The sequence below is a fragment of the Physella acuta genome, unplaced genomic scaffold (assembly GCF_028476545.2).
Source record: "Physella acuta isolate Inbredline_101_S28 unplaced genomic scaffold, ASM2847654v3 ptg001970l, whole genome shotgun sequence".
Classification (NCBI taxonomy): domain Eukaryota; kingdom Metazoa; phylum Mollusca; class Gastropoda; family Physidae; genus Physella; species Physella acuta.
In genome coordinates, this window is record NW_026733475.1 from 97,888 (window position 1) to 122,176 (window position 24,289).

General features: G+C 35.0%; 2 protein-coding genes across 2 annotated transcripts; both read right to left on the reverse strand.

Moving 5' to 3' along the window:
- Positions 1–6,992: 6,992 nt before the first annotated feature.
- Positions 6,993–7,772, reverse strand: LOC131931444 (uncharacterized protein RP688-like). Its single transcript, XM_059288240.1, has one exon. The coding sequence runs from the start codon at positions 7,770–7,772 to the stop codon at positions 6,993–6,995; it is 780 nt and encodes a 259-aa protein (XP_059144223.1).
- Positions 7,773–10,420: 2,648 nt separating this feature from the next.
- Positions 10,421–15,380, reverse strand: LOC131931445 (saposin-like protein 11; the record flags this gene model as incomplete). Its single annotated transcript, XM_059288241.1, has 3 exons — positions 10,421–10,657; positions 14,391–14,495; positions 15,198–15,380. Coding segments are annotated over 3 exons (525 nt in total), but the record flags the coding sequence as incomplete, so codon positions are not given.
- Between the last annotated feature and the right edge of the window lie 8,909 nt (positions 15,381–24,289).

Below are 24,289 nucleotides of genomic sequence, written 5' to 3' on the forward strand. Positions count from 1 at the left end.
TTCTGTAACATTTAATGTAACAGTGTCCACCATTATCTGCTATGTTTATATTTGTTTGGTAATGATAACTTGAACTAGGAATATAGGCTGATATAAAAAAAAAACCTGTACTATCGTACTTTCTATTAAAAATATAAACTTAACTTAAGTAATGCAAATAAAATAAATAAAGGAATAAAAAATTACCTCATAGTTTTAAAATCAAAGCTTTAACAATCATATTTTGCTGTGTTCAACCAAACTGCGAATTAACGTTTTTATATTGATCTCGCCGCCTACTGACAATATTCTCTAGAAAGTTCCACGCTGGAACTGATGAGCTACACATAGATTCTAGTTATGATTTGATGCCTGAGATTTGCAGACGCGGATGTTTCTCCACATATAGCAGAAGCGTAGCTAGGGTGGGGCGGGGAGGTGGGAGGTCTGCCAGGGCGCCGACCCTAGGAAGAGGGGCGCCAATAGGGTAGAATAGAATAATAATTTAAAAGCTCATTTTAAGCTGCAGTTTTGAATTATAAACAGTCAAAGTTGAGAAGTTTAACGGCTACCAGCATTTTATATTTTATACTGATTTTCTAACTTGATTGTGTAACTGTACAATAAACACGCTTAAACACTATCCAAATTTTCCTAGATGGGGGGGGGGGGGTGGAGCGTTTTTTCTCAGACTAAAATAGGGAAGATTTACACTACTTTGGAGAGTGGATAAGCTTGTATAAGCGTGTATCGCTTGTATGAGCTAATTGTAACAATCTTATAACACAACGATATAACATATCAACTGGCCTACAAAAATTAGCGCCTACTACAAACTACTCTTGAAACCCACATCAGGCTTTTTTTCTGACATTATTAACCTTTTTAAAAAAAGAAAATGCATCTGAAATTGAATTTAATTGGCGTCGAGTAAACTTTTAGGGAACGAAAATCATACACCGTAATGATTCAATTTACATACACATACACAAGCACTCACGCATATATGTATATATATATATATATATATATATATATATATATATATATATATATATATATATATATATAAATTGATTAAAAATCATGTATATATCTCGAGTTACCATCCCCCATAATATTATATAATATAAGAATATTCGAGAAAGTTTAGGGGAGATCACCGCCTTATTTTGTCTGTAGTCAAAGAACAGGGGAAATTACAAGTATTAATTCCTGACGCAATTGTACCCCGTAAATTGATAAAATTGAGCAGTCCGACTGGTCAGTTTTTATTAATATTCCACCCGACCTCGTTACCCCACCACAACCTAGGGATGCAATAATTATCTTCAAAGTACCAACCACACACCTTTGACATTTTATTTCCATATTAGTAACCACGGCAGCCCGCGACATTAAGAGACCACACCCTATTCCTCACCCGCTCCTATTGTTACACTATGTATCTGACACATTTTCCGTCCACACCGCACACGATCAGGGTCTGGAGAATTTCTAGAAATATGAATTCATTACGTCGGCAACAGAACGCCTACCGCTTTCAACGTAAATTGCTTTATAACTAGTGTAATGGCCGAGTTTTGGTGATTTATAAGAAAGTGGGCGGGTTCGTCCAAACACTTCCTGGTTGGTACAGGTGTGACTGACAGTGATTCATTGACACAGGGGGGGGGGGGGGCGGGGCAAGGGAAACGTAAATATTACGGTTATTTCGGTTATTTTTTTTTTACATAATAGCATGAATCCATGTTTTACTTCGTACATTCATATTTTCCCACGTTTTTCTTTAACTTGCTTTCTCTGTGTGTTTGTTTGTCTTTCCAATCCAATCTTGCGATCGAAATTTCTGGCACTTCCCAGTTAGCTAGCGCGCTGAAATTTTCAGGGAAGCTTTGTTTTGGATGACAATTGAATATTCTATTGTTTTTATTACTAAATTAATCCATGGAAACATTTTATTGATCATTTTAGACCGCTATATAATTGTACCAAAAAACGTGGGGAAAAAGGGACATTACCCAGTAACTGTAATTTGATGAAAACAAGGTTCGGCACTCCCCCTCTTTTTGCTTACTGAGTAGTTGTCACGCGGTGTTTGTGTACAAACAACCATAACCTAACAACTGGTGGCCAGTATGGGGGAGACTATATGGTCGAGTGGTTGGGCACACGATTGCTATCCCACTCGACACGGGTTCAAATCTATGTGTTCTAGTCAGTAACGTATTCACACAACGTGTTTTTTACGAGTTGTCTTTTTACGAGTTGTCTTTTTACGAGTTGTCTTCGTTTACCCAAAAAAAAGTGAAAAGATAAAATCGATAGCAAGATTTTAATGCAAACAAACAGACAAAGACTAAAAAGTAGAAAATAATAATCATTAAAAAAGTTTTAAAAAACCCACGTTTTCTGATTGAACTAAAAAGTAGAAAATAAATACTATACATCACAATAATGCAAGCGATCACTCTACTATAAGCGATCAAAAACGTGGGGCGCCGTGATTTTCTTACAGTTTCTAATACTGTTGACTCTCTATAAGCTCCCTAATAAAAGTCAATAGTATTATCTAATCAATAGTAATATAACTTTTACTTCGGCGCCCCACGTTTTTGATCGCTTATAGTAGAGTGATCGCTTGCATTATTGTGATGTATAGTATTTATTTTCTACTTTTTAGTTCAATCAGAAAACGTGGGTTTTTAAAAACTTTTTTAATGATTATTATTTAATGTTTTAAAGTGACCTCGGCATATGAAGGACTATGTCCGGCCACCTTCATTTATCTTTACGTGAGTTAGGTACCCATTAGAGCTGAATGGACTCAGAAACGTTCTGCTGACTTCCCCGGATTCGATCCTGAGACTTTCGGGTTAACAGTCTAGCGCTTTACCTCTAGGCCACCCCGTCCAATTTTTTTTCATTCGTCACCTTCATTGTACATCACTGTTCTCTGTTTTTGTTAGAACGTCTATCGTGGTCAAGTTACAGAGAGAACACCTACAGCCCTAAAGAGTTGAGTCTGGTACCAGATTCCAGATTCCATTCAACACTGAGAGGTACCTGAATCGAGTTGGGGACAGGAAATAGTTGGGCTTATTCCGATATGGGCCGAGGTAAAAAAAAAAGAGTGATGAACTCTACTTTATCTGCTCCATGGACAATGTGGTCTAGTTTTCTTTTCATAGTTGGCGTAGATAATGTTGTCAACCTTTAAAAGACCAGGCCTAGTTTTCGTTTATTTACAAAGTCACATCGTTACATTGTTGTTACTTTTTTTTTTTTGGGGGGGGGGGGGGGGGGGTAGGGGGGGGGGGGGGGGTTAAGTGCAGGCTGTTTAGATGGACTCAAAAGAAACGACAATAAATTATAAACATAGTTTTAAATTTTATTAATCTCTCTTTTTATTAATCTCACAAATAATAAATACACACATATATTTAGCCGTTACAAGTGTACAATGTTAAACTTTAAAACGAAGCTATATAATATATATATATATATATATATATATATATATATATATATATATATATATATATATATATATATATATATATATATATATAGGCCTATATATATATATATTATATATATATATAGAGAGAGAGAGAGAGAGAGAGAACTGTAGATAGGAAGAGATGCCCAAAGTACTTTCAGGCGTGGGGGAAGGGTTATATTTTTTGTTTCGCCTATAATTAAAAGAAATGAAGAATTTCTTAGACTTGCATTGACAAACATTATTTCAGTCTCAATTCTAGCCTTTGATCTAGGCGAACTCCCAGTTCTAGTGAACTTTGACTGCTTTCACAAACACTTGAAACACGATCCTCTTAAATATTATGTCTGAAGAAAAGTTCCATTCAACTGTTTATCGTTATATACCTGCCTTAATAAATGCATATTTAATATTCAAACATGTATCAAAGAACAAAAGTAGTAGACCAGCTAATTTTATATAAAATAAATGCACTAGAATATTAGATGCAGCAATGCTAGACCTGGGCTCAGAAGCGTAACGACCCTTCCCGGCGCCCGGGGACAAACTTTTCAATTTGCACCCCCCTCAAGATTTCGATTTTGCACCCCCCCTCCAACTTTCGATTTGCACCACCCCCCTTCAAGATTTCGATTTGCACCCCCCCCTCAATATTTCGATTTGCACCCCCCCCCCCTCACACTTTTGATTTACACCCCCCCTCAAGATTTCGATTTGCACCCCACCCCCCTCAAACTTTTGATTTGCACCCCTCTCAACCTTTCAATTTATTTTTGCAACCCATGTCCCCCCGCCCCTCCCCCCCCCTCGCTTCGCTACTGCCTGGGCTAACCTACTGCACAGGGGAGAGGGTTGGATGAGAGACCTTTCATAATCGCCCAGTGCGCTACCATTGACATTTACGTTTTCAGGTTCAATTATACTACCGGCAAACTTTCTATTCAAGGAATTTTTCTTCACCTCTATTACTAGCTGCATACCCGTGCACCGCCACGGTGAATCTTTTTAAAATGTACCAACTTGGGAACAGAACAATATCAAACACAAACGCAAAAAATACACATACGCAAAAACAAACACAATAGCAAAATACAACGCAAACACAATGCAAACAAAAATGCAAACAGAAAAAACACAAACGAAAACAGAAACGCCAACGCTAACTTACAAAACAATATAATTCAAACACAAACACAGAGGCAAACACATACAAACGCAAACAAAAACGCAAACACAAACAAAACACCAAAACACAAGCGGAACACAAACCCAAACAAAAAATCAAACACAAAAGAAAACACAAACGCTTTATCAAATGGCTTTATAAAACAAACGGACGTGTATTTTAACAACAATACTCTCACGATCGTCGGCGCAATTAGCATTCACATTTTTCAAAACTTAAATAGCAATATTTTGCGTGAGTTTAATTTCTTTTTAAATTACCTCCCCTGACAAAATTATTAAACATTTGAATTGGTTTTTTTCGACCCTACTATAATTAAAATGTATACATTTCTTTAGGAATATAAGCGAAAATTTGATTTGACATTGATTCGTTTAATAAGTTTTAGTAATGTACGTGTATTTAATATTTTCTTCACGTTCTTTAGTTGGGGTATACGAAAGAGTAAAAAACACGTTAAAGGTTTGAATTTAACGTATCCACAATACGCAAACACATGCACGTACACAATCATACACGCAGATATGTTCACACATAATTTAACCTCTAAGTATGTTTAAAAAAGACATCACAAGTGGATTTTAGATTGCCAGCACTAATGGCTGTCGAAAGTTTTTATTTGATTTTTATTTAATGCTTTATAAATATTATTTTCAATATAGTAAACAAATAAATAAATGTCGTATATTAAAGACAAAAGATTAAAAATAAGAGATAATAACTTAAAAATTCGCTTGTGAAAGGATAAAAATAAATAATAAAACTGAGTGATGTTAAAAAAATGATCAGTGACATTTTTCTTAAATTTCTCTTACATGATGTTTTTAGCCTCAATTATGGCTTAGCGTTTGGATCAAATATCGATTATATAGGTGGTGGCTACGTTTTTCAGTTCTATGTCGCAGTTGAAAGTACAATAGGTCTTTGACTTACGCCTATAAGGTATCCTATACAGATATTGACTGGTTGACATAGAACGTAAGAAGGAACGTATGTACACTTAGTCTTATACAATGCAATCACTTTACCTGCACCTGCACCGCAGGAAATGGTTAAAGTCAAAGAAATATACAATAACACTGCTCATAAAGAACATATCTATCTATTAATATATCTATTCTAGAACCTCTATTAAAATAACATTGTAACATTTTAAATTTTAACATTTTTTAAAAGATGCATTTTGAAAAATAAATTTGCAAGACGATTCCAATATAAAAATTATTTATATAAAGGTAAAAATCTATAGGGCTATATATAAAACACATTTGACGGATGCCATTCGGGCGCTTTAATTTTGGCAGGCTCCTACTTCGGGCCGACAGAACACGGAAGCCGGTGTCTGTCGGCCACAAAAAATTTATAAAGATGTGTCAAAACTGATCTAGACTACCGGCACCTTATTGAGCTATATATCGAAAAAAATACTTTTCACCCCGCTTGATTTTTAATGAGGTCTTAGAAAAACGCCTAGGGATTTCAGAAAAAAACTCGATACATCTGGGAAAAATCTGTAAAGTTGTCAAAACTGACCAGTCGTATTTCCCTATACAATCTTTGTAATTTATGTGAAAAACAGAGGGTAATTTTAACACAGATTATAGAGCACTTACCTTCTGTACATCTAGCTAATTTTTCGCATGTACCTCGGTAAATGGCTAGGCCGTATAGCAAATCTATCGGGTTGATTCAAAGTTGTCGACGAGAGCTAAAAAAGACCGCGAGTGAAATTCTCCTTATATGAGCTATATATAAAAAAATTGGCTCGACGAACCCCTAAGCCCCTCAGTCAGGTCGTAGACCGATCCTGGGGGGGGGGGGGGGGGGGGAGTCGGACGGACTACCAAAAAATCCCCGGGGGACATTACATTTGTTTAGCAATTGTCTGTAAAAAAAAAGTAAACAGAGACTACGTCATTCGGAGTATGTAAAAGGGAGCTAACTTTCTAAAGAAATTATTTTTCAATTATTTTTATACTATTTTTAACAAACAGAAAATGAAGAAATACAGCATTAGTTTGAACAAATAATTTTGTTATACATTACATTTGTATCCTAATTAAGTTGTACAAATTAACATGAAAAGTTATTGTGATATGAATTGAGGTATACTATCTAGAAAGCTTCTGTAGTTCTAATTACAATGCAAGTAATACGTTAGAGAATATTCTACCAGCGATTTCTAATAATAAATTATCAATGTTTAAAATTAAGCACTCTACATAACAATCAATCACAAATTAATAATTATTAAAATTCTCAGATTTTTTTTGTTGGAAAACCTAAGCAAAGCTAGGCAATATGCCTAGTCTACAATAAATCAAATTATGATATGTCTTGCATATTGTACATGTAGGATAAATCCTTGCAGTATGTAGCTTTAACATAATGTCCATACGGGTACTGGTCGGTGCAAATCATAGATCTCAGTATATGACCAGCATACGCCGCGCACACGTCATAGTCGTAGATCCTCTTGACCAGGGCCAGACTGTCACGTGGTACAGGCACCCTGACGCCCTCAAACACGTCCTCGGTTAATGGGAAAACCAAGTGGGTCGGGTAAATAAAAGTTCTACGGGTGACCGAGTTGTCTGCCCATACATACGAGTTGTCCATCTGGTAAAAGAAAATGTCCACGAAAGGATACGACATATTGGTGTATAAAAACTTCCAGTGGTAGCTCAATTTCTGCCAGATCCTAAAGCCTTCAATACACGACAACGTTTTCTTGACCACTTCCCAATGGACACTGGCCACACCAATGTCAAGGTCGTCGTCCCAGGGGACGAACCCCCCGTGTCTCTTGAGCCCCAGGAGGGAGCCAGCCACGAGAAAATGTCGGACACCGACCTGGTCCAGAGCCTCTGCTGCCACTTTATACAGGTACAAGTTGTCCACTTTTTGGCTCAGGTTTAGCGCAGGTAAGTAACGGCCATGACCTTTCTTTAATGACCTGATTTGAGCTTCATTGTTCCTGAGGTAAGAATAGGTCAGTATAGCTGAAGTGTTGATATCTTGTTTCTTTATTTCTGGCCTATTTATAATCAAACATGTAAAGTTTTCAAACATTCCATCAGGAATATTTTCCTCAACAAAATGCATCCTGAATAAGTCCATGGTAGGCACTTCCCTCCACGCAAATTTGACAGAACCGGACAACACAAAGTTGCGAACAGGAATGACGAAAACAAAGGTAGTTGTTGCCAATACCAGGAACACCAACAGTAATAAAATTCTAAACTTTAATAGCCAAATTTTACGACAAACATTTGAAAAATTCACGTGTTTCCAATTTTCAAACATCGTTAGAGCTTTAATCTTCTCTAGCATTTCTCTAGCATAATATATATAAAATTTATAAAAAAAATGTTTTTCCTTTAATGTAAAAGTGTTAATTATCAATATTTAATTTAAACGTATTTAAGAGTACAATATGCAGTACACAGTAATTAAGAAGTTATATTAAAACTGTTTAATTTAACAACCTCTATAATTATAGAACAATAATAATGTCATCGATTCAATTTTTAACAAACAAGGTATGGACGCTTGGATGTTTATCTAAGGTTAATACAATCTCGTACTTGTACTCTATACAGCCACTAAACTCTTGCTTTATGCAAGCCTATCAGAGAACCATTTGCTTTAGAAAATATCTTTAATACAAGGATTTGTAGCAATTGTCATTAATTGGATTCTCTTTGCCTCAATATATTATTAATATGATGCACCTTATATTTTCTACGTTGTTCTCATGTTCTCAACGAGCACAAAACAAATTCTGAAATCAGATTCAGAGAATTATTTTATTAATTATGCGCTAACATTGAGAAAATAATATTGCTTTAATTTTAAATATAAAATAAATAAAGACTATTTAAATAGTGAAAAAGTTAAATAAAGCTTGATATGGAAAAGTTTAAACAAGCTTATATCAGAGCCGGAACTAGAATAAAAAAGACTCCCACGTAAAAATTTGTTTGGAACCCCTGCCCAATATATATATATATATATATATATATATATATATATATATATATATATATATATATATATATATATATATATATATATATATATATATATATATTTATATATATATATATATGTGTGTGTGTGTGTGTGTGTGTATTAATAACTGCCTCAGTAATTTTAAAAATATCAATTTCCTAATTGAGCAATATAAGTTGATATTATTAAATGGCTTTTATGTTATCTACAAACGACTAATAATAAATCACACTCTAATTATGTCTACTTAACGCATTATCCTATTTCTTCTGTAACATTTAATGTATCAATGTCCACCATTATCTTCTATGTTTTTATTTGTTTGGTAATGATAACTTGAACTAGGAATATAGGCTGATATAAAAAAACTACTATCTTACCTTCTATTAAAATATTAAACTTAAGTAATGCAAAAAAATAATAATAAAAAAAGGATAAAAAACTACCTTATAGTTTTAGAACAAAGCTTTAGCAAGCTTATTAAGCTATGTACAACAAAACTGCGAATTAATGCTTTTATATTGATCTTGTCCGCCTGCTGAAATTATTCTCTAGAAAGTTCCACGCTAGGAATAATTAGCAACATAGAGCTACGAGTTGATGCGTGAGGGTTGCAGACGCGGTTGTTTCTCGGCCTATAGAACATCACCTCAGACCTCTGTTCTATAGAACATCACCTCAGGCCTCTGTTCTATAGAACATCACCTCAGACCTCTGTTCTATAGAACATCACCTCAGACCTCTGTTTAAACATTAAACCAGGGGACTTACAGAGACCATCAAACATTAAACCAGGGGACTTACACGGACCATCAAACATTAAACCAGGGGACTTACAGAGACCATCAAACATTAAACCAGGGACTTACAGAGACCATCAAACATTAAACCAGGGACTTACAGAGACCATCAAACATTAAACCAGGGGACTTACACGGACCATCATTCATGAAAGCAGGGGACTTACACGGACCATCAAACATTAAACCAGGGGACTTACACGGACCATCATTCATGAAAGCAGGGGAATTACACGGACCATCAAACATTAAACCAGGGGACCTACACGGACCATCATTCATGAAAGCAGGGGACTTACACGGACATTCAAACATTAAACCAGGGGACTTACACGGACCATCATTCATGAAAGCAGGGGACTTACACGGACCATCAAACATTAAACCAGGGGACTTACAGAGGCAATCAAACATTAAACCAGGGGACTTACACGGGCCATCATTTCTGTTTGTTGGCAATGCATACATAATCTGAACAAATATTCGACAAGGTGAAACAAAAAAAAATGTATTTCTGTACATGCAGAAGCGGGGCGCGGGTAGAGGGCAGCACTAGATGACACCAAGACACAAAAAAATGGCAAGATATATAGAATAAAAGTGCATTGGGCCAGTTCAATGAATAGTTAATTAGAGATAAAAATATTTTAAGTATATATTGACGATGGTGACCCGTCAAAAGAGCGCACGACAAAAGAGCGCCGACATAAGAGCGCAGACAAAAGAGCGCCGACATAAGAGCGCAGCCAGTTAAAAAAAACACATGTTGTACGCTAAACGAATATGACATTGTTAACACTTGTTTTAATTAAACAATCGACGGTACGGTAAAACGACGTGTTTATTTATATATTATGTTTAATATGTTATGAATGCAGTTTGAAAATATTTCTAACCCAAGTAACATGGAGAAGATCGAATCACAGAAAGGGAAGGTAATTATTTTGGTCGAAGGCTACAGATGTGGAAAGGACATAGCAAATGCTGATGGAAGTACGACATGGAGATGCTGCAAGAACGATGGCTGCCGAGGGTGGATGAAAATGCTGAACGATGTTGTTCTGTCATCATCGGCAGGATACGTACATAGGGAGGCGAAGGAGAAACCATCCTTCCGTTTTTAAGTTGATCAACCAGTTTCGTCTGGAACAAGATCACATCGAAATCGAACTGTAACTGGAGAGAATCAACCAGAAGCTTCAAATAACAAATATGTTCAGCTGAACCAAAGATTGCAGGGGATTGCTTCAACCTATGCTAATGATTCAATACGAGGTATAGCCCACAACTTAGCAATATAAATGCAACTATAAAGAAACGTTTTATTCATTTGAAATATATTTTCATTTTGTTACATTTCATTTCAGTTTATATTCTAAATTTAGGCCTAACATTTAAAATCTTTGTATGTGTTATTAGATTGCGTTTTGAATAATTGGACTTCACGTTGATTTTATCAGTTTTTTAGTTAAAGAAACTGAACAATTAGTTTTTTAATGAAACAATAAAGAGTTAACATCAAACGATGCCTTCTGGAGTTAATTTTTATTAACCATTAACTATGGTTTTCGAACTTTAGTTTGCGCTCTAATGTCGGCGCTCTTATGTCGGCGCTCTTATGTCGGCGCTCTTTTGTCTGCGCTCTAATGTCGGCGCTCTTTTGTCGGGAAATTAGTGCGCTCTTATGTCGGCGCTCTTATGTCGGCGCTCTTATGTCGGCGCTCTTTTGTCTGCGCTCTAATGTCGGCGCTCTTTTGTCGGGAAATTAGTGCGCTCTTATGTCAGCGCTCTTATGTCGGCGCTCTTATGTCGGCGATCTTTTGTCTGCGCTCTAATGTCGGCGCTCTTTTGTCGGGAAATTAGTGCGCTCTAATGTCGGCGCTCTTTTGTCGGGAAATTAGTGCGCTCTTATGTCGGCGCTCTTATGTCGGCGCTCTTATGTCGGCGCTCTTATGTCGGCGCTCTAATGTCGGCGCTCTTTTGTCGGGAAATTAGTGTGCTCTTATGTCGGCGCTCTTACGTCGGCGCTCTTTTGTCTGCGCTCTAATGTCGGCGCTCTTTTGTCGGGAAATTAGTGCGCTCTTATGTCGGCGCTCTTTTGTCGGCGCTCTTATGTCGGCGCTCTTTTGTCTGCACTCTAATGTCGGCGCTCTTTTGTCGGGAAATTAGTGCGCTCTAATGTCGGCGCTCTTTTGTCGGGAAATTAGTGCGCTCTTATGTCGGCGCTCTTATGTCGGCGCTCTTTTGTCTGCGCTCTAATGTCGGCGCTCTTTTGTCGGGAAATTAGTGCGCTCTTATGTCGGCGCTCTTATGTCGGCGCTCTTTTGTCTGCACTCTAATGTCGGCGCTCTTTTGTCGGGAAATTAGTGCGCTCTTATGTCGGCGCTCTTATGTCGGCGCTCTTATGTCGGCGCTCTTTTGTCTGCACTCTAATGTCGGCGCTCTTTTGTCGGGAAATTAGTGCGCTCTTATGTCGGCGCTCTTATGTCGGCGCTCTTTTGTCTGCGCTCTAATGTCGGCGCTCTTTTGTCGGGAAATTAGTGCGCTCTTATGTCGGCGCTCTTATGTCGGCGCTCTTATGTCGGCGCTCTTTTGTCTGCGCTCTAATGTCGGCTCTCTTTTGTCGGGAAATTAGTGCGCTCTTATGTCGGCGCTCTTATGTCGGCGCTCTTTTGTCTGCGCTCTTTTGTCTGCACTCTAATGTCGGCGCTCTTTTGTCGGGAAATTAGTGCGCTCTTATGTCGGCGCTCTTATGTCGGCGCTCTTTTGTCTGCGCTCTAATGTCGGCTCTCTTTTGTCGGGAAATTAGTGCGCTCTTATGTCGGCGCTCTGATGTCGGCGCTCTTTTGTCTGCGCTCTTATGTAGGCGCTCTTTTGTCGTGCGCTCTTTTGACAAGGGTGTGTGTGGGGGGGGGGGGGGGGTGACACCATTAGGTAAACATGCAAAATGTAGAGAAAACAATACTCCACCCATTTGTATAAACACCCGACTATAGATAAACGTCTTTAGCATTAAATGTGAACACTTTAAGGCTATTACCGGGGGAGGGGGGGGGGGGGGTGGCAAACTGGCACCAACTGCAAAATTTACAGAGAAAAAAAAGGGTGGGGCTGACACCATAAGTTGCCGTACATTCACTCGACCTAGTGACGCCACTGTCTACAGGTAATAATTTCGGTACCTCCAAGCTATTTATAACATTTCAGAAAATCGATGTAACTTATTTCCGATCAGGTAGCAGAGATGTGACGCGTTGGTAGTAGGTTCATATGGACAAACAAACTAGAAATCTGTGGCTAACCCAGCTTTAAACTTTTTTCAAGCTTAACGCTAGATTAGCCGCCCTTACACAGTGCATGTGCTGAATGGTAATCTTTGTGTTGATCATTCTCAAAAAGGGTTAGGTAGGGCATTTAATGAATACAGGCTGGCAGGGGGTGCCGCGGTGGGAGCGTGAGAGCCGCCAATAAAACTTGTCACCTGACGGTCCCACGGTCGGTGTTGTCATCGATAACAGTGGCCCGCCGTATCCTGTTGTAGGGCGCTCTTTAAAACAACTGTAGGCGCCATAGTGCTTAAAGTGCTACCCTAGGCTCTTGATGTCAAAAGTACCAAGTGAAACCGTGCAGGATACCGAGTCAGCTGACCACAAGTGTAAAAATAAAATGAGTCTTGGGGCGTACAACCGGCACAAAGCTGAGACGTCAACACTCAGATATTTAAAAAAAAATATTTATACCTATAAACTTTGATCTAGTGTACTAAACAAATTGATGACGTTTTATGATGTCTTAAAATGTAGAAATGCATTAATGATGACCAGTATGTTACAATACGTAGAGGAATGCCGTAGTTGAATTTAGTCAATGAATGCAGTAGTCAACTTGGAGGATTCTCTTCAAAACGATTGAAGGTGGAATAATGTTCACATGATTTTTATTTGTCTTTGAAGATGTAATGTATATATATATATATATATATATATATATATATATATATATATATATATATATATATATATATATATATATATATATATATATGAGTGAGGTACTGTAATTGTTTTCTTCATATTCGCACTGTTGGAATTACTTTTGGAATTACTTTTGGAATTACTTTTGGAATTACTTTTGGAATTACTTTTGGAATTACTTTTGGAATTACTTTTGGAATTACTTTTGGAATTACTTTTGGAATTACTTTTGGAATTACTTTTGGAATTACTTTTGGAATTACTTTTGGAATTACTTTTGGAATTACTTTTGGAATTACTTTTGGAATTACTTTTGGAATTACTTTTGGAATTACTTTTGGAATTACTTTTGGAATTACTTTTGGAATTACTTTTGGAATTACTTTTGGAATTACTTTTGGAATTACTTTTGGAATTACTTTTGGAATTACTTTTGGAATTACGTTTGGAATTACGTTTGGAATTACTTTTGGAATTACTCTTGGAATTACTCTTGGAATTACTCTTGGAATTACTCTTGGAATTACTCTTGGAATTACTTTTGGAATTACTTTTGGAATTACTTTTGGAATTACTTTTGGAATTACTTTTGGAATTACTTTTGGAATTACTTTTGGAATTACTTTTGGAATTACTTTTGGAATTACTTTTGGAATTACGTTTGGAATTACGTTTGGAATTACTTTTGGAATTACTCTTGGAATTACTCTTGGAATTACTCTTGGAATTACTTTTGGAATTACTTTTGGAATTACTTTTGGAATTACTTTTGGAATTACTTTTGGAATTACTTTTGGAATTACTTTTGGAATTACTTTTGGAATTACTTTTGGAATTACTTTTGGAATTACTCTTGGAATTACTCTTGGAATTACTTTTGGAATTACTTTTGGAATTACTTTTGGAATTACTTTTGGAATTACTTTTGGAATTACTTTTGGAATTACTTTTGGAATTTCTTTTGGGATTACTTTTGGAATTACTTTTGGAATTACTTTTGGAATTACTTTTGGAATTACTTTTGGAATTACTTTTGGTATTTCTTTTGGAATTACTTTTGGAATTACTTTTGGAATTACTTTTGGAATTACTTTTGGAATTACTTTTGGAATTACTTTTGGAATAACTTTTGGAATTACTTTTGGAATTACTTTTGGAATTACTTTTGGAATTACTTTTGGAATTACTTTTGGAATTACTTTTGGAATTACTTTTGGAATTACTTTTGGAATTACTTTTGGAATTACTTTTGGAATTACTTTTGGAATTACTTTTGGAATTACTTTTGGAATTACTTTTGGAATTACTTTTGGAATTACTTTTGGAATTACTTTTGGAATTACTTTTGGAATTACTTTTGGAATTACTTTTGGAATTACTTTTGGAATTACTTTTGGAATTACTTTTGGAATTACTTTTGGAATTACTTTTGGAATTACGTTTGGAATTACGTTTGGAATTACGTTTGGAATTACTCTTGGAATTACTCTTGGAATTACTCTTGGAATTACTTTTGGAATTACTTTTGGAATTACTTTTGGAATTACTTTTGGAATTACTTTTGGAATTACTTTTGGAATTACTTTTGGAATTACTTTTGGAATTACTTTTGGAATTACTTTTGGAATTACTTTTGGAATTACTTTTGGAATTACTTTTGGAATTACTTTTGGAATTACTTTTGGAATTACTTTTGGAATTACTTTTGGAATTACTTTTGGAATTACTTTTGGAATTACTTTTGGAATTACTTTTGGAATTACTTTTGGAATTACTTTTGGAATTACTTTTGGAATTACTTTTGGAATTACTTTTGGAATTACTTTTGGAATTTCTTTTGGAATTTCTTTTGGAATTACTTTTGGAATTACTTTTCGAATTACTTTTGGAATTACTTTTGTAATTACTTTTGGAATTACTTTTGGAATTACTTTTGGAATTACTTTTGGAATTACTTTTGGAATTACTTTTGGAATTACTTTTGGAATTACTTTTGGAATTACTTTTGGAATTACTTTTGGAATTACTTTTGGAATTACTTTTGGAATTACTTTTGGAATTACTTTTGGAATTACTTTTGGAATTACTTTTGGAATTACTTTTGGAATTACTTTTGGAATTACTTTTGGAATTACTTTTGGAATTACTTTTGGAATTACTTTTGGAATTACTTTTGGAATTACTTTTGGAATTACTTTTGGAATTACTTTTGGAATTACTTTTGGAATTACTTTTGGAATTACTTTTGGAATTACTTTTGGAATTACTTTTGGAATTACTTTTGGAATTACTTTTGGAATTACGTTTGGAATTACGTTTGGAATTACGTTTGGAATTACGTTTGGAATTACTCTTGGAATTACTCTTGGAATTACTCTTGGAATTACTTTTGGAATTACTTTTGGAATTACTTTTGGAATTACTTTTGGAATTACTTTTGGAATTACTTTTGGAATTACTTTTGGAATTACTTTTGGAATTACTTTTGGAATTACTTTTGGAATTACGTTTGGAATTACGTTTGGAATTACTTTTGGAATTTCTTTTGGAATTACTTTTGGAATTACTTTTGGAATTAGGAGCCGTGTTTTTTCCGTGTACAGTTTGGGTGAGCTTCTGATTTAATACTTATTCCTAGTCAAAACACTAAATCCCAACTATTATACTATCTTTTATAGTATAGTAACTTCACCATGGCCTAGCTTTGGTACTAAGGTATAGCAGGGGCGTAGCGAGGGGGGAGCGGGGGGGGGTGCGGACCGCACCGGTTGACACCATTTAGGGGGGTGACACCAAGGCAAAAAATAGCAAAATATATAGAGAAAAACTTGAGGGGGAGGTGCAAATCGAGGGGGGTGGGGAGACACCATGACGTGAACGTGCTAACTGTAGAGAAAACAATGCTACATCCAACTGTATTATTAACAGACTGTAGATAAACACCGTTACTATTACGTCTGCAGTGATTAAAGCTTATACACATATATGTACGCGTTTGTGGCATGTATTAAAATTATATATATATATATATATATATATATATATATATATATATATATATATATATATATATATATATATATATATATATATATATATATATATATATATATATATATATATATATTGTTTATGTATATATATATATATATATATATATATATATATATATATATATATATATATATATATATATATATATATATATATATATATATATATATATATATATATTGTTTATATATATATTGTTTATATATATATATATGTATATGTATATGTATATGTATATATATATATATATATATATAAACAATATATATATATATATCTATTGTACATATATATATATATCTATTGTACATATATATATATATATATATATATATATATATATATATATATATATATACTAGCCGTCCCGGCCAGGCCCTGCTCTGGCTTCTGTGAAAAACCTTTCCGTTAAAGACCATTACCTGTGTGTTTAGAAATCATCATAAACCCGGCATTGCCCACCCAAACCACAACCAACCAAAACAACAAAACGCAAACATAACGCTAACACAATTAGAAATACAAACGAAAACAAAAACCTAACAACAAACCCAACCACAACCACAAACACCAATACAAACACAAAGAAAAAACAAACGAAAACAAAAACCTAACAACAAACCCAACCACAAACACCAATACCAAAAAAAAAACAACGAAAAAGCAAACGAAAACAAACCAAATCCAAACGCAAAACCAACCAAAAACACAAATACAAACCCAAACAAAAAAAAACACAAACAAAAACGAAAAAAGAAAGAACAAAAACGAACCAAATCAAAACGCAACCACTAACGCAAACCCACCTAAACACAAAGAAAACACTAACGCGAACATAAACGCCCGGGGCAGAATCGCCTGTTTTAGCTTAATAAACGACTATAGTACCCCAACTTATTCATAGTTTTTGCACTCACTTAAACGAACGCGCCTGTTTCAATTTAATGAACAATTATAATACTCCAAGCTTATCCGTAAAATACCTAAAACATTTGCACTTGATCAATCCCCGCTAATTATGTAATTATTTTTTTCCCAACACCAAAACAAAGTAATTAAAAAGTAAATGCTTTTCAACTAATGCTATGGTTTTATAAAGGGAAGTAATTGTGTTTTGCCTAATTTATCAAAGGGAAGTAAGCGCTATAGGACTAAATAAAAACATAATTAGAATTTTTGTAAAAGATGATATTTTTTTAAAACTTCTGTTTAATGAACATGCCGACAATTATTACTATAATTTGAAAAAGGAAAATGATTTCCCAACACTTTTAATAGTAATTTTTTAACTCATAAATTTAGACAACTGCGCACGATAATTGATCTAACACTTAAATCCGTAGAAATGCCAACGACAAACATGCGTTACAGAATTGAGCTTTATATATTAGATATATAGATATATATATATACCGTGTTTCTTGTGGGAGGGGTGACATCACGAAGTGCCTCACCGGGTGACGCCACTGTTCAGGCGCAGTACATTGTATCAGAAGTACAATTGGATAAAGGCGATTTTGGAGAGGAATAGCTATCCCCTAAGTTCATATCCAGGACAGTCAGGTCTTTTTGCAAACTTTCATTTAAGTTTAAAAAGATAAAAGCATAATTTCAGACTCAGTATCTTGTCGGTTTGTTTTACGGGGAGGTAAATGTAGTTTTGACAATCACTAACATCATATGTCGTAGCTCTGTCCCTTGGAATATTTAGACTATAATATTAAGATATATAAAAAAGAAAATCCATATCGCGCAAAACATTAACGATTCTCACAACTAAATCTAGCTGTAGATGGAATTTTTATTTCAACATTCCTAAGCTAAGCATATAAGTATGTTAATACACATAAAATGAAAACTTGGTAAATTTACATGAATAGATTTATTTTATACAATCCAAATTCGTCCACAGAATACGGTTATGTATCAGTTATACCTATAGGCGATCTACGACTTGCGCAAGTGAAATCAGAATTTTACCATCATATAAATATATCATGTGCAAGTATACACCCAATAAAGTAATGTATTAGTGTATATACATGTTTTTTTTATAAATAAAAATAAAAGTAGGGTATGGAATTACCCCGGGTTATCCTATATGAAAATATGTCTGAAGTTTACTTTTCAGCAATGCTTTCCAGATTTACTCTACACAAAACATATCACCATATCTCATGTAGGCCTACTACAAAAGAAAAGCAGGTTAAAATCAGAGTCAACTACCTCAATGGCGCATAACAAGTTAATTAACACGTATAATTAATTGTGCTGGAGGGAGTGACTCTCAATAAAATATATATATATATATATATATATATATATATATATATATATATATATATATATATATATATATATATATATATATATATATATGTTGAATCTGTCACTGATCCCATTTAGCCTACACGTTGTACATCTTATACATGTAATATAAATCCTTGCAAGAGACCTCTTCTTTAGAGTAGCCATCAGGGTAGTGGTCCACATAGCTCATGTCCCTTGTTGTGTGACCACCGTAAACCTCACACACGTTGTAGTCGTAGATCCTCTTGACCACGGCCAGGCTGTCACGTGGTACAGGCACCCTGACGCCCTCAAACACGTCCTCGGTTAATGGGAAAACCAAGTGGGTCGGGTAAATGAAAGTCCTGCGGGTGACCGAGTTGTCCGCCCATACATACGAGTTGTCCATCTGGTAAAAGAAAATGTCCACGAAAGGATACGACATATTGGTGTATAAAAACTTCCAGTGGTAGCTCAATTTCTGCCAGATCCTAAAGCCTTCAATACACGACAACGTTTTCTTGACCACTTTCCAGTGGACACTGGCCACACCAATGTCAAGGTCGTCGTCCCAGGGGACGAACCCCCCGTGTCTCTTGAGCCCCAGGAGGGAGCCAGCCACGAAAAAATGTCGGACACCGACCTGGTCCAGAGCCTCTGATGCCACTTTATACAGGTACAAGTTGTCCACTTTTTGGCTCAGGTTTAGCGCAGGTAAGTAAAGACCATGACCTTTCTTTAGAGAAAGCACCTGAGCGTTGTAGCTCTTCAGGTGAGAATAGGTGAGTATAGCTGAGGTGTTGATGTCTTGTTTCGTTATTTTAGGCCTGTACGCTTTTAAACAAGAGACGCGCTCAAACATCGATTTAGGCACATTTTCTCTCACAAAATGAATCCTCAGTAGATCGGAAGTCGGCAGTTCTTGCCACGCGTGTTGCAGATAGAAAGCCAACACGATATTACGGATAGGGAGGGTGAAGATCATAACATAACAAGCCAAGGGTGCCACAAGCACGAAGACGATAACTTTCCATCTCCACAGCCCACATTTGCGAACAGAGCTTGAGAGTTGAGCTCTTTTCCCACTCTGAAACATGTCGCAAAGTTCCAGTCGTCTTCTACTCGCAGGAATTAAGGAAGTAAACATTGTTCCAATCTTTGGTTCAACCTTTATAACAACATCAGCTTGTTATCAGATGTGTTACACATGTTATTATATATTTATAATGTTACTCTTATAACATGTGTAACATATAATAGTTCGTTTTGCAAGAAAACTTCTTTCTAAAAGATACAACTTCTTCTCGAGTTTAATAATTGCTTAGCCACCCACAAAATATTATAAAACAAAACTTACTGATATTATAAAATGGGAGTATCTAAATAATAAATCAGAGGGTATATTTTAGATAAATTATAAATTAAAAAAAAATGTCTCACCAATATTACTGGAACAAAAACGGGTCGTAGATTCTCGATTTCGCCAACACTAATCCTCAGCCAATCCACCTATCATCAACAAAGAAAATTGTTTAGTGAAAACCAACCGATCACAGTAGGCCAAGCTTGTGTAAACCAATCAAGCCTTACTCAGTTAAATAAAAATAAATTGAGACTTTAGAAGCAGCACGAACAGGATTGAATGAGTTTTTCTGTTCGTGCCTGATCAGCCCAGTAAATGGTGAGATAAGGACCCACATTGTGGTGTTGCTAGCCTCGTTTGAACACCAGGCGGTGATATAACAGACACAATCAAAACCGTTGTCGTGTCATTTGGCTAATTAGTTTTTTCTAACCTTACTTACGAAATAAACACCACCATTGTTACAAGCTTTTATTACAAACTTTTATTTAACTTGCTTCCTCTGTATGTCTGTGAATTCTTTGGAATTATGGATCAAAAATAGCGAGCGAAATTCTGACCACTTCTAACTTACCAATTGATCTCAAACGTGGCACGTGGGTCATGGCCCGATGACAATGCAGTCTGACATCAAATTTGACTTAATTGGATGCTTAATTAATTTTAATTATACGCACATTTTTCGTGTTTATCTAGTGAGTAATTTTTGCTGTCATGCAACTCTGTTGTATTAAAAATTTTAAAGTTATGAAAAAAAAATGCTTAAATAAGCGTTTTAATAACTGTTTGTATTAATGCATAACAAGGAGAAACAAAATGATTTTCTCTAAATCTCTATATGTATAATTCTCTTCATGGACGTACCCTGCGGGACACCACCACCACGTAAGCTCAACAGACCATATCGCTACCACCCCCACCCCCACCAGTCTGGTGAGATGTTTACAATCGTTGTGCCGGGTTGAATTAGTGACGGCTAAAAGGGGCAGATATGTTCGTTTTTAAACGATTTGAAACTAAGGGGAGGTAATAAGTAGTTCTGCTTGATCTTTTTTTTTGTCGTCTGTAAACTGTCTTCACGGATGGCTGCTTTCACGGAGAATGAAAGTTGCATTAAAAAAAATTAACTTACGCGAATATGCCCATTCTTTCAAATTATTTTTTTAATCCCAAATTAGCCAGTTCCATAGCTAAACAAACAAAAATTCTATAAAATAATTAAGGCCTGAAATAGTTTAAATAGACATTTAGATCTTAGCGACTTATTAGCGTCTACGTCTAGTTTTTGCGTAGATTAAGATCTAGTCTAGAACAAGAATCTCTAGATCTAGAATCCAAATAGATATAAATAAATTTTATTAGTTTAGGCCGGAAAAATTTATTGTATACATTTCATAGCGTATATAGATCTAAATAAAGTTTGAATGAAATAGTTCATTTCTTTTTATTCTAAACTCGGCAGATGACGTCATTAGTTATTGAATAAACAATAGTGACATTATTATTTCATAGGTTATTTTTCAAAACTATTCCTGTTGCATAATTAAAACTATTTTTCTACATTCGAATATGCCTTATTTTTTTATTTTTCTTCTTTAAATAAAATGTTGGTTGTACATTTAAAACATCTACCATATTATTTTCAACAAAAGTCCGTTTCAAGTTCTCCATATATCGCTGAAGATTCTGATGTGATACCCTGCGAAAATATTTTGCGGACAGAGAGAGAGAGAGAGAGAGAGAGAGAGAGAAGTGCGCACATGGTATTTTATATATTAAGATACACTAGCCTACTATTTAAATAACAGTCGAAAAAAGCGTGGATCTCTTCCTAAATATTAGTAGAGGTATCGAATAGATAACATTGTGACCAGCGCTTTTTCTTTACAGTTATTTAAATAGTAGTTCATTATTATATATTTATATATTTATTTAAATAGCAGTTCATTATTATATATTTTAAAGAAAATAATTTTACTTTCTCCTTTTTAGTACGTTATTTCATAAAAGCTTGTTATTAAAGTGTTGTTTATGCATTTTTTTTAAAAACTTTTATTTTGAAGCAAGAACATGTTAGTAGCAGTACCAAGTATAAATACACATTATTTTAACAAACATCTTTTGCCTATTTTTAAAATTTAGTAAAACATCAAACAAAACAAATCACTTCTTTTCATTGTTAACACACGCAAAAAAAAAATAACTAAAAGAAACTTACTTCTACACCTATAGAATTGATTTTATAAACGAAATGTTTCAATGTTTGCCAAACATTAATGACAATATTTAAAAAAAAAAATTCACTTGTTTGAATAGTCTTATCAATTTCTTATCTAAAATTTTGCTATAGCTCTCCCCCTCGTAAAGAAATTCTAATAAAACAATTTTTGTCATTGCAAATATGGCTATACACACACTTTTTTTTGCAAGCAAGTACCGGCTTGAAGTTCTCATTCCTACTCTGGTTGTTTGGAAGCGTCTAGATAATCTACAGGCAATTTAAAAAAAAATACCATATAGCAATATAGTAGCCTACTCAATGTGCTAGCGAAGTTCTGATTTATCTTTCGAACTTATCTTGTCGACTTAATCTGCCTGATTTAGTTATCCGGACTGAATCTGCCGAACTTATCTGCCCGACTTAATCTTCATGCCTTAATCTTCATGCCTTTTTCTTTTTGAATGTATGTTCCTAACTTATCTGCCCGTCTTAATCTTCATGCCTTTTTCTTTTTGAATGTATGTTCCTGACTTAATCTTCATGACTTAATCTTCAAGACTTTTTCTTTTTGAATGTATGTTCCTGACTTAATCTTCATGACTTTTTGTTTTTGAATGTATGTTCCTGACTTAATCTTTATGACTTAATCTTCACGACTTGATCTTCATGGCTTAATCTTCCATGCCGCTCTAAATATACCCCCACCCCTACCCAATCTTATGACGCTTTGATTAGACCTACGCCTCCTCCCACCCTCCACCCAACAACACAACAGTTTATACCCCGTCACGTGATACATTAAAACGTGACGTCATTTGCTCCCCATTGAAGTGGGGTTACAGCAGTCAGTTTTATGACTGACATCATGTTATAACCAAAGTCAGCGCAGGTCAACTGGAGTGGAACCCTGTGTAAACCTGCCAGAGGTCAACCTAACCTTAACTAAAATTTTGGCGTTGATGAAGACAGCTGCGCCTGCTGTGTTTAAATGAGATTTGCCCACTGCAGTCATTCAGGGTCGTAGTATCCTTGACCTTTTCACCGACACGGATTAGTGAGTACGGCAGGCATTCTTGAACCCATTTCTCCCCCCCCCCCTTCTACCCCATGCCGAGCCGTATTAAATGCTTGCTCATCTGTTACAAAACAAATCTTTGTACACCAGATCGAAATCTAAAATTTGATAATGCCATAGACAATGGTCTTTATTAAGCCGAGGCAGTTATACATAAATCTTTTTTTTGTATTATCGAGAAGACATTGGATAAGAAACCATAATTACATTTAACAATTTTAATGCCTATCATTAATTAAACCAATAACGTCACACAACTGAGATTATCTGTCTAAAAGGTTTAACCCTCGTAGTTAGGGTACTCAGAAACTAAGGTCGAAACGCACTTCCTGCTGGGTACAGGATTGGGCTGGATTTACTCATCTCATCATCTGGACACCGTGCTGGGTACAGAATAGGGCTGGTGAAACTGAGTTTGTTAAAAATTTCTACCACATTTCTTAGATCTTGTCTTTAAAAAAGTAATTAACTCTTTAGTTCAAATAAAAGCACTGTTTTTTTTCTCTAGTTGCTTATTAAATTAACATAGCTTGAGAAGGGTTTCGTTAATGTTTTTTAAGGAAGGATAATCCGCCTACACATGTTTAAAATCAGATTTATGTATTATGTCCCTTGTTCTCTATAATAAAAAAATGAGTTATTCATTCACTCGTCCAAAATCAAATACATACAAAACAGGATAATTTAAAAAATAATAAGTAAAAGGGCTAAAGAAAAATAATAATAAAACCACCAAAATAATAAATATAACTAAAACAAAAATAAATCAAACAAAACAAAGACATAAATCAAAACAACTATAAATGTTTACAATTTTATTATCAAAATAGTT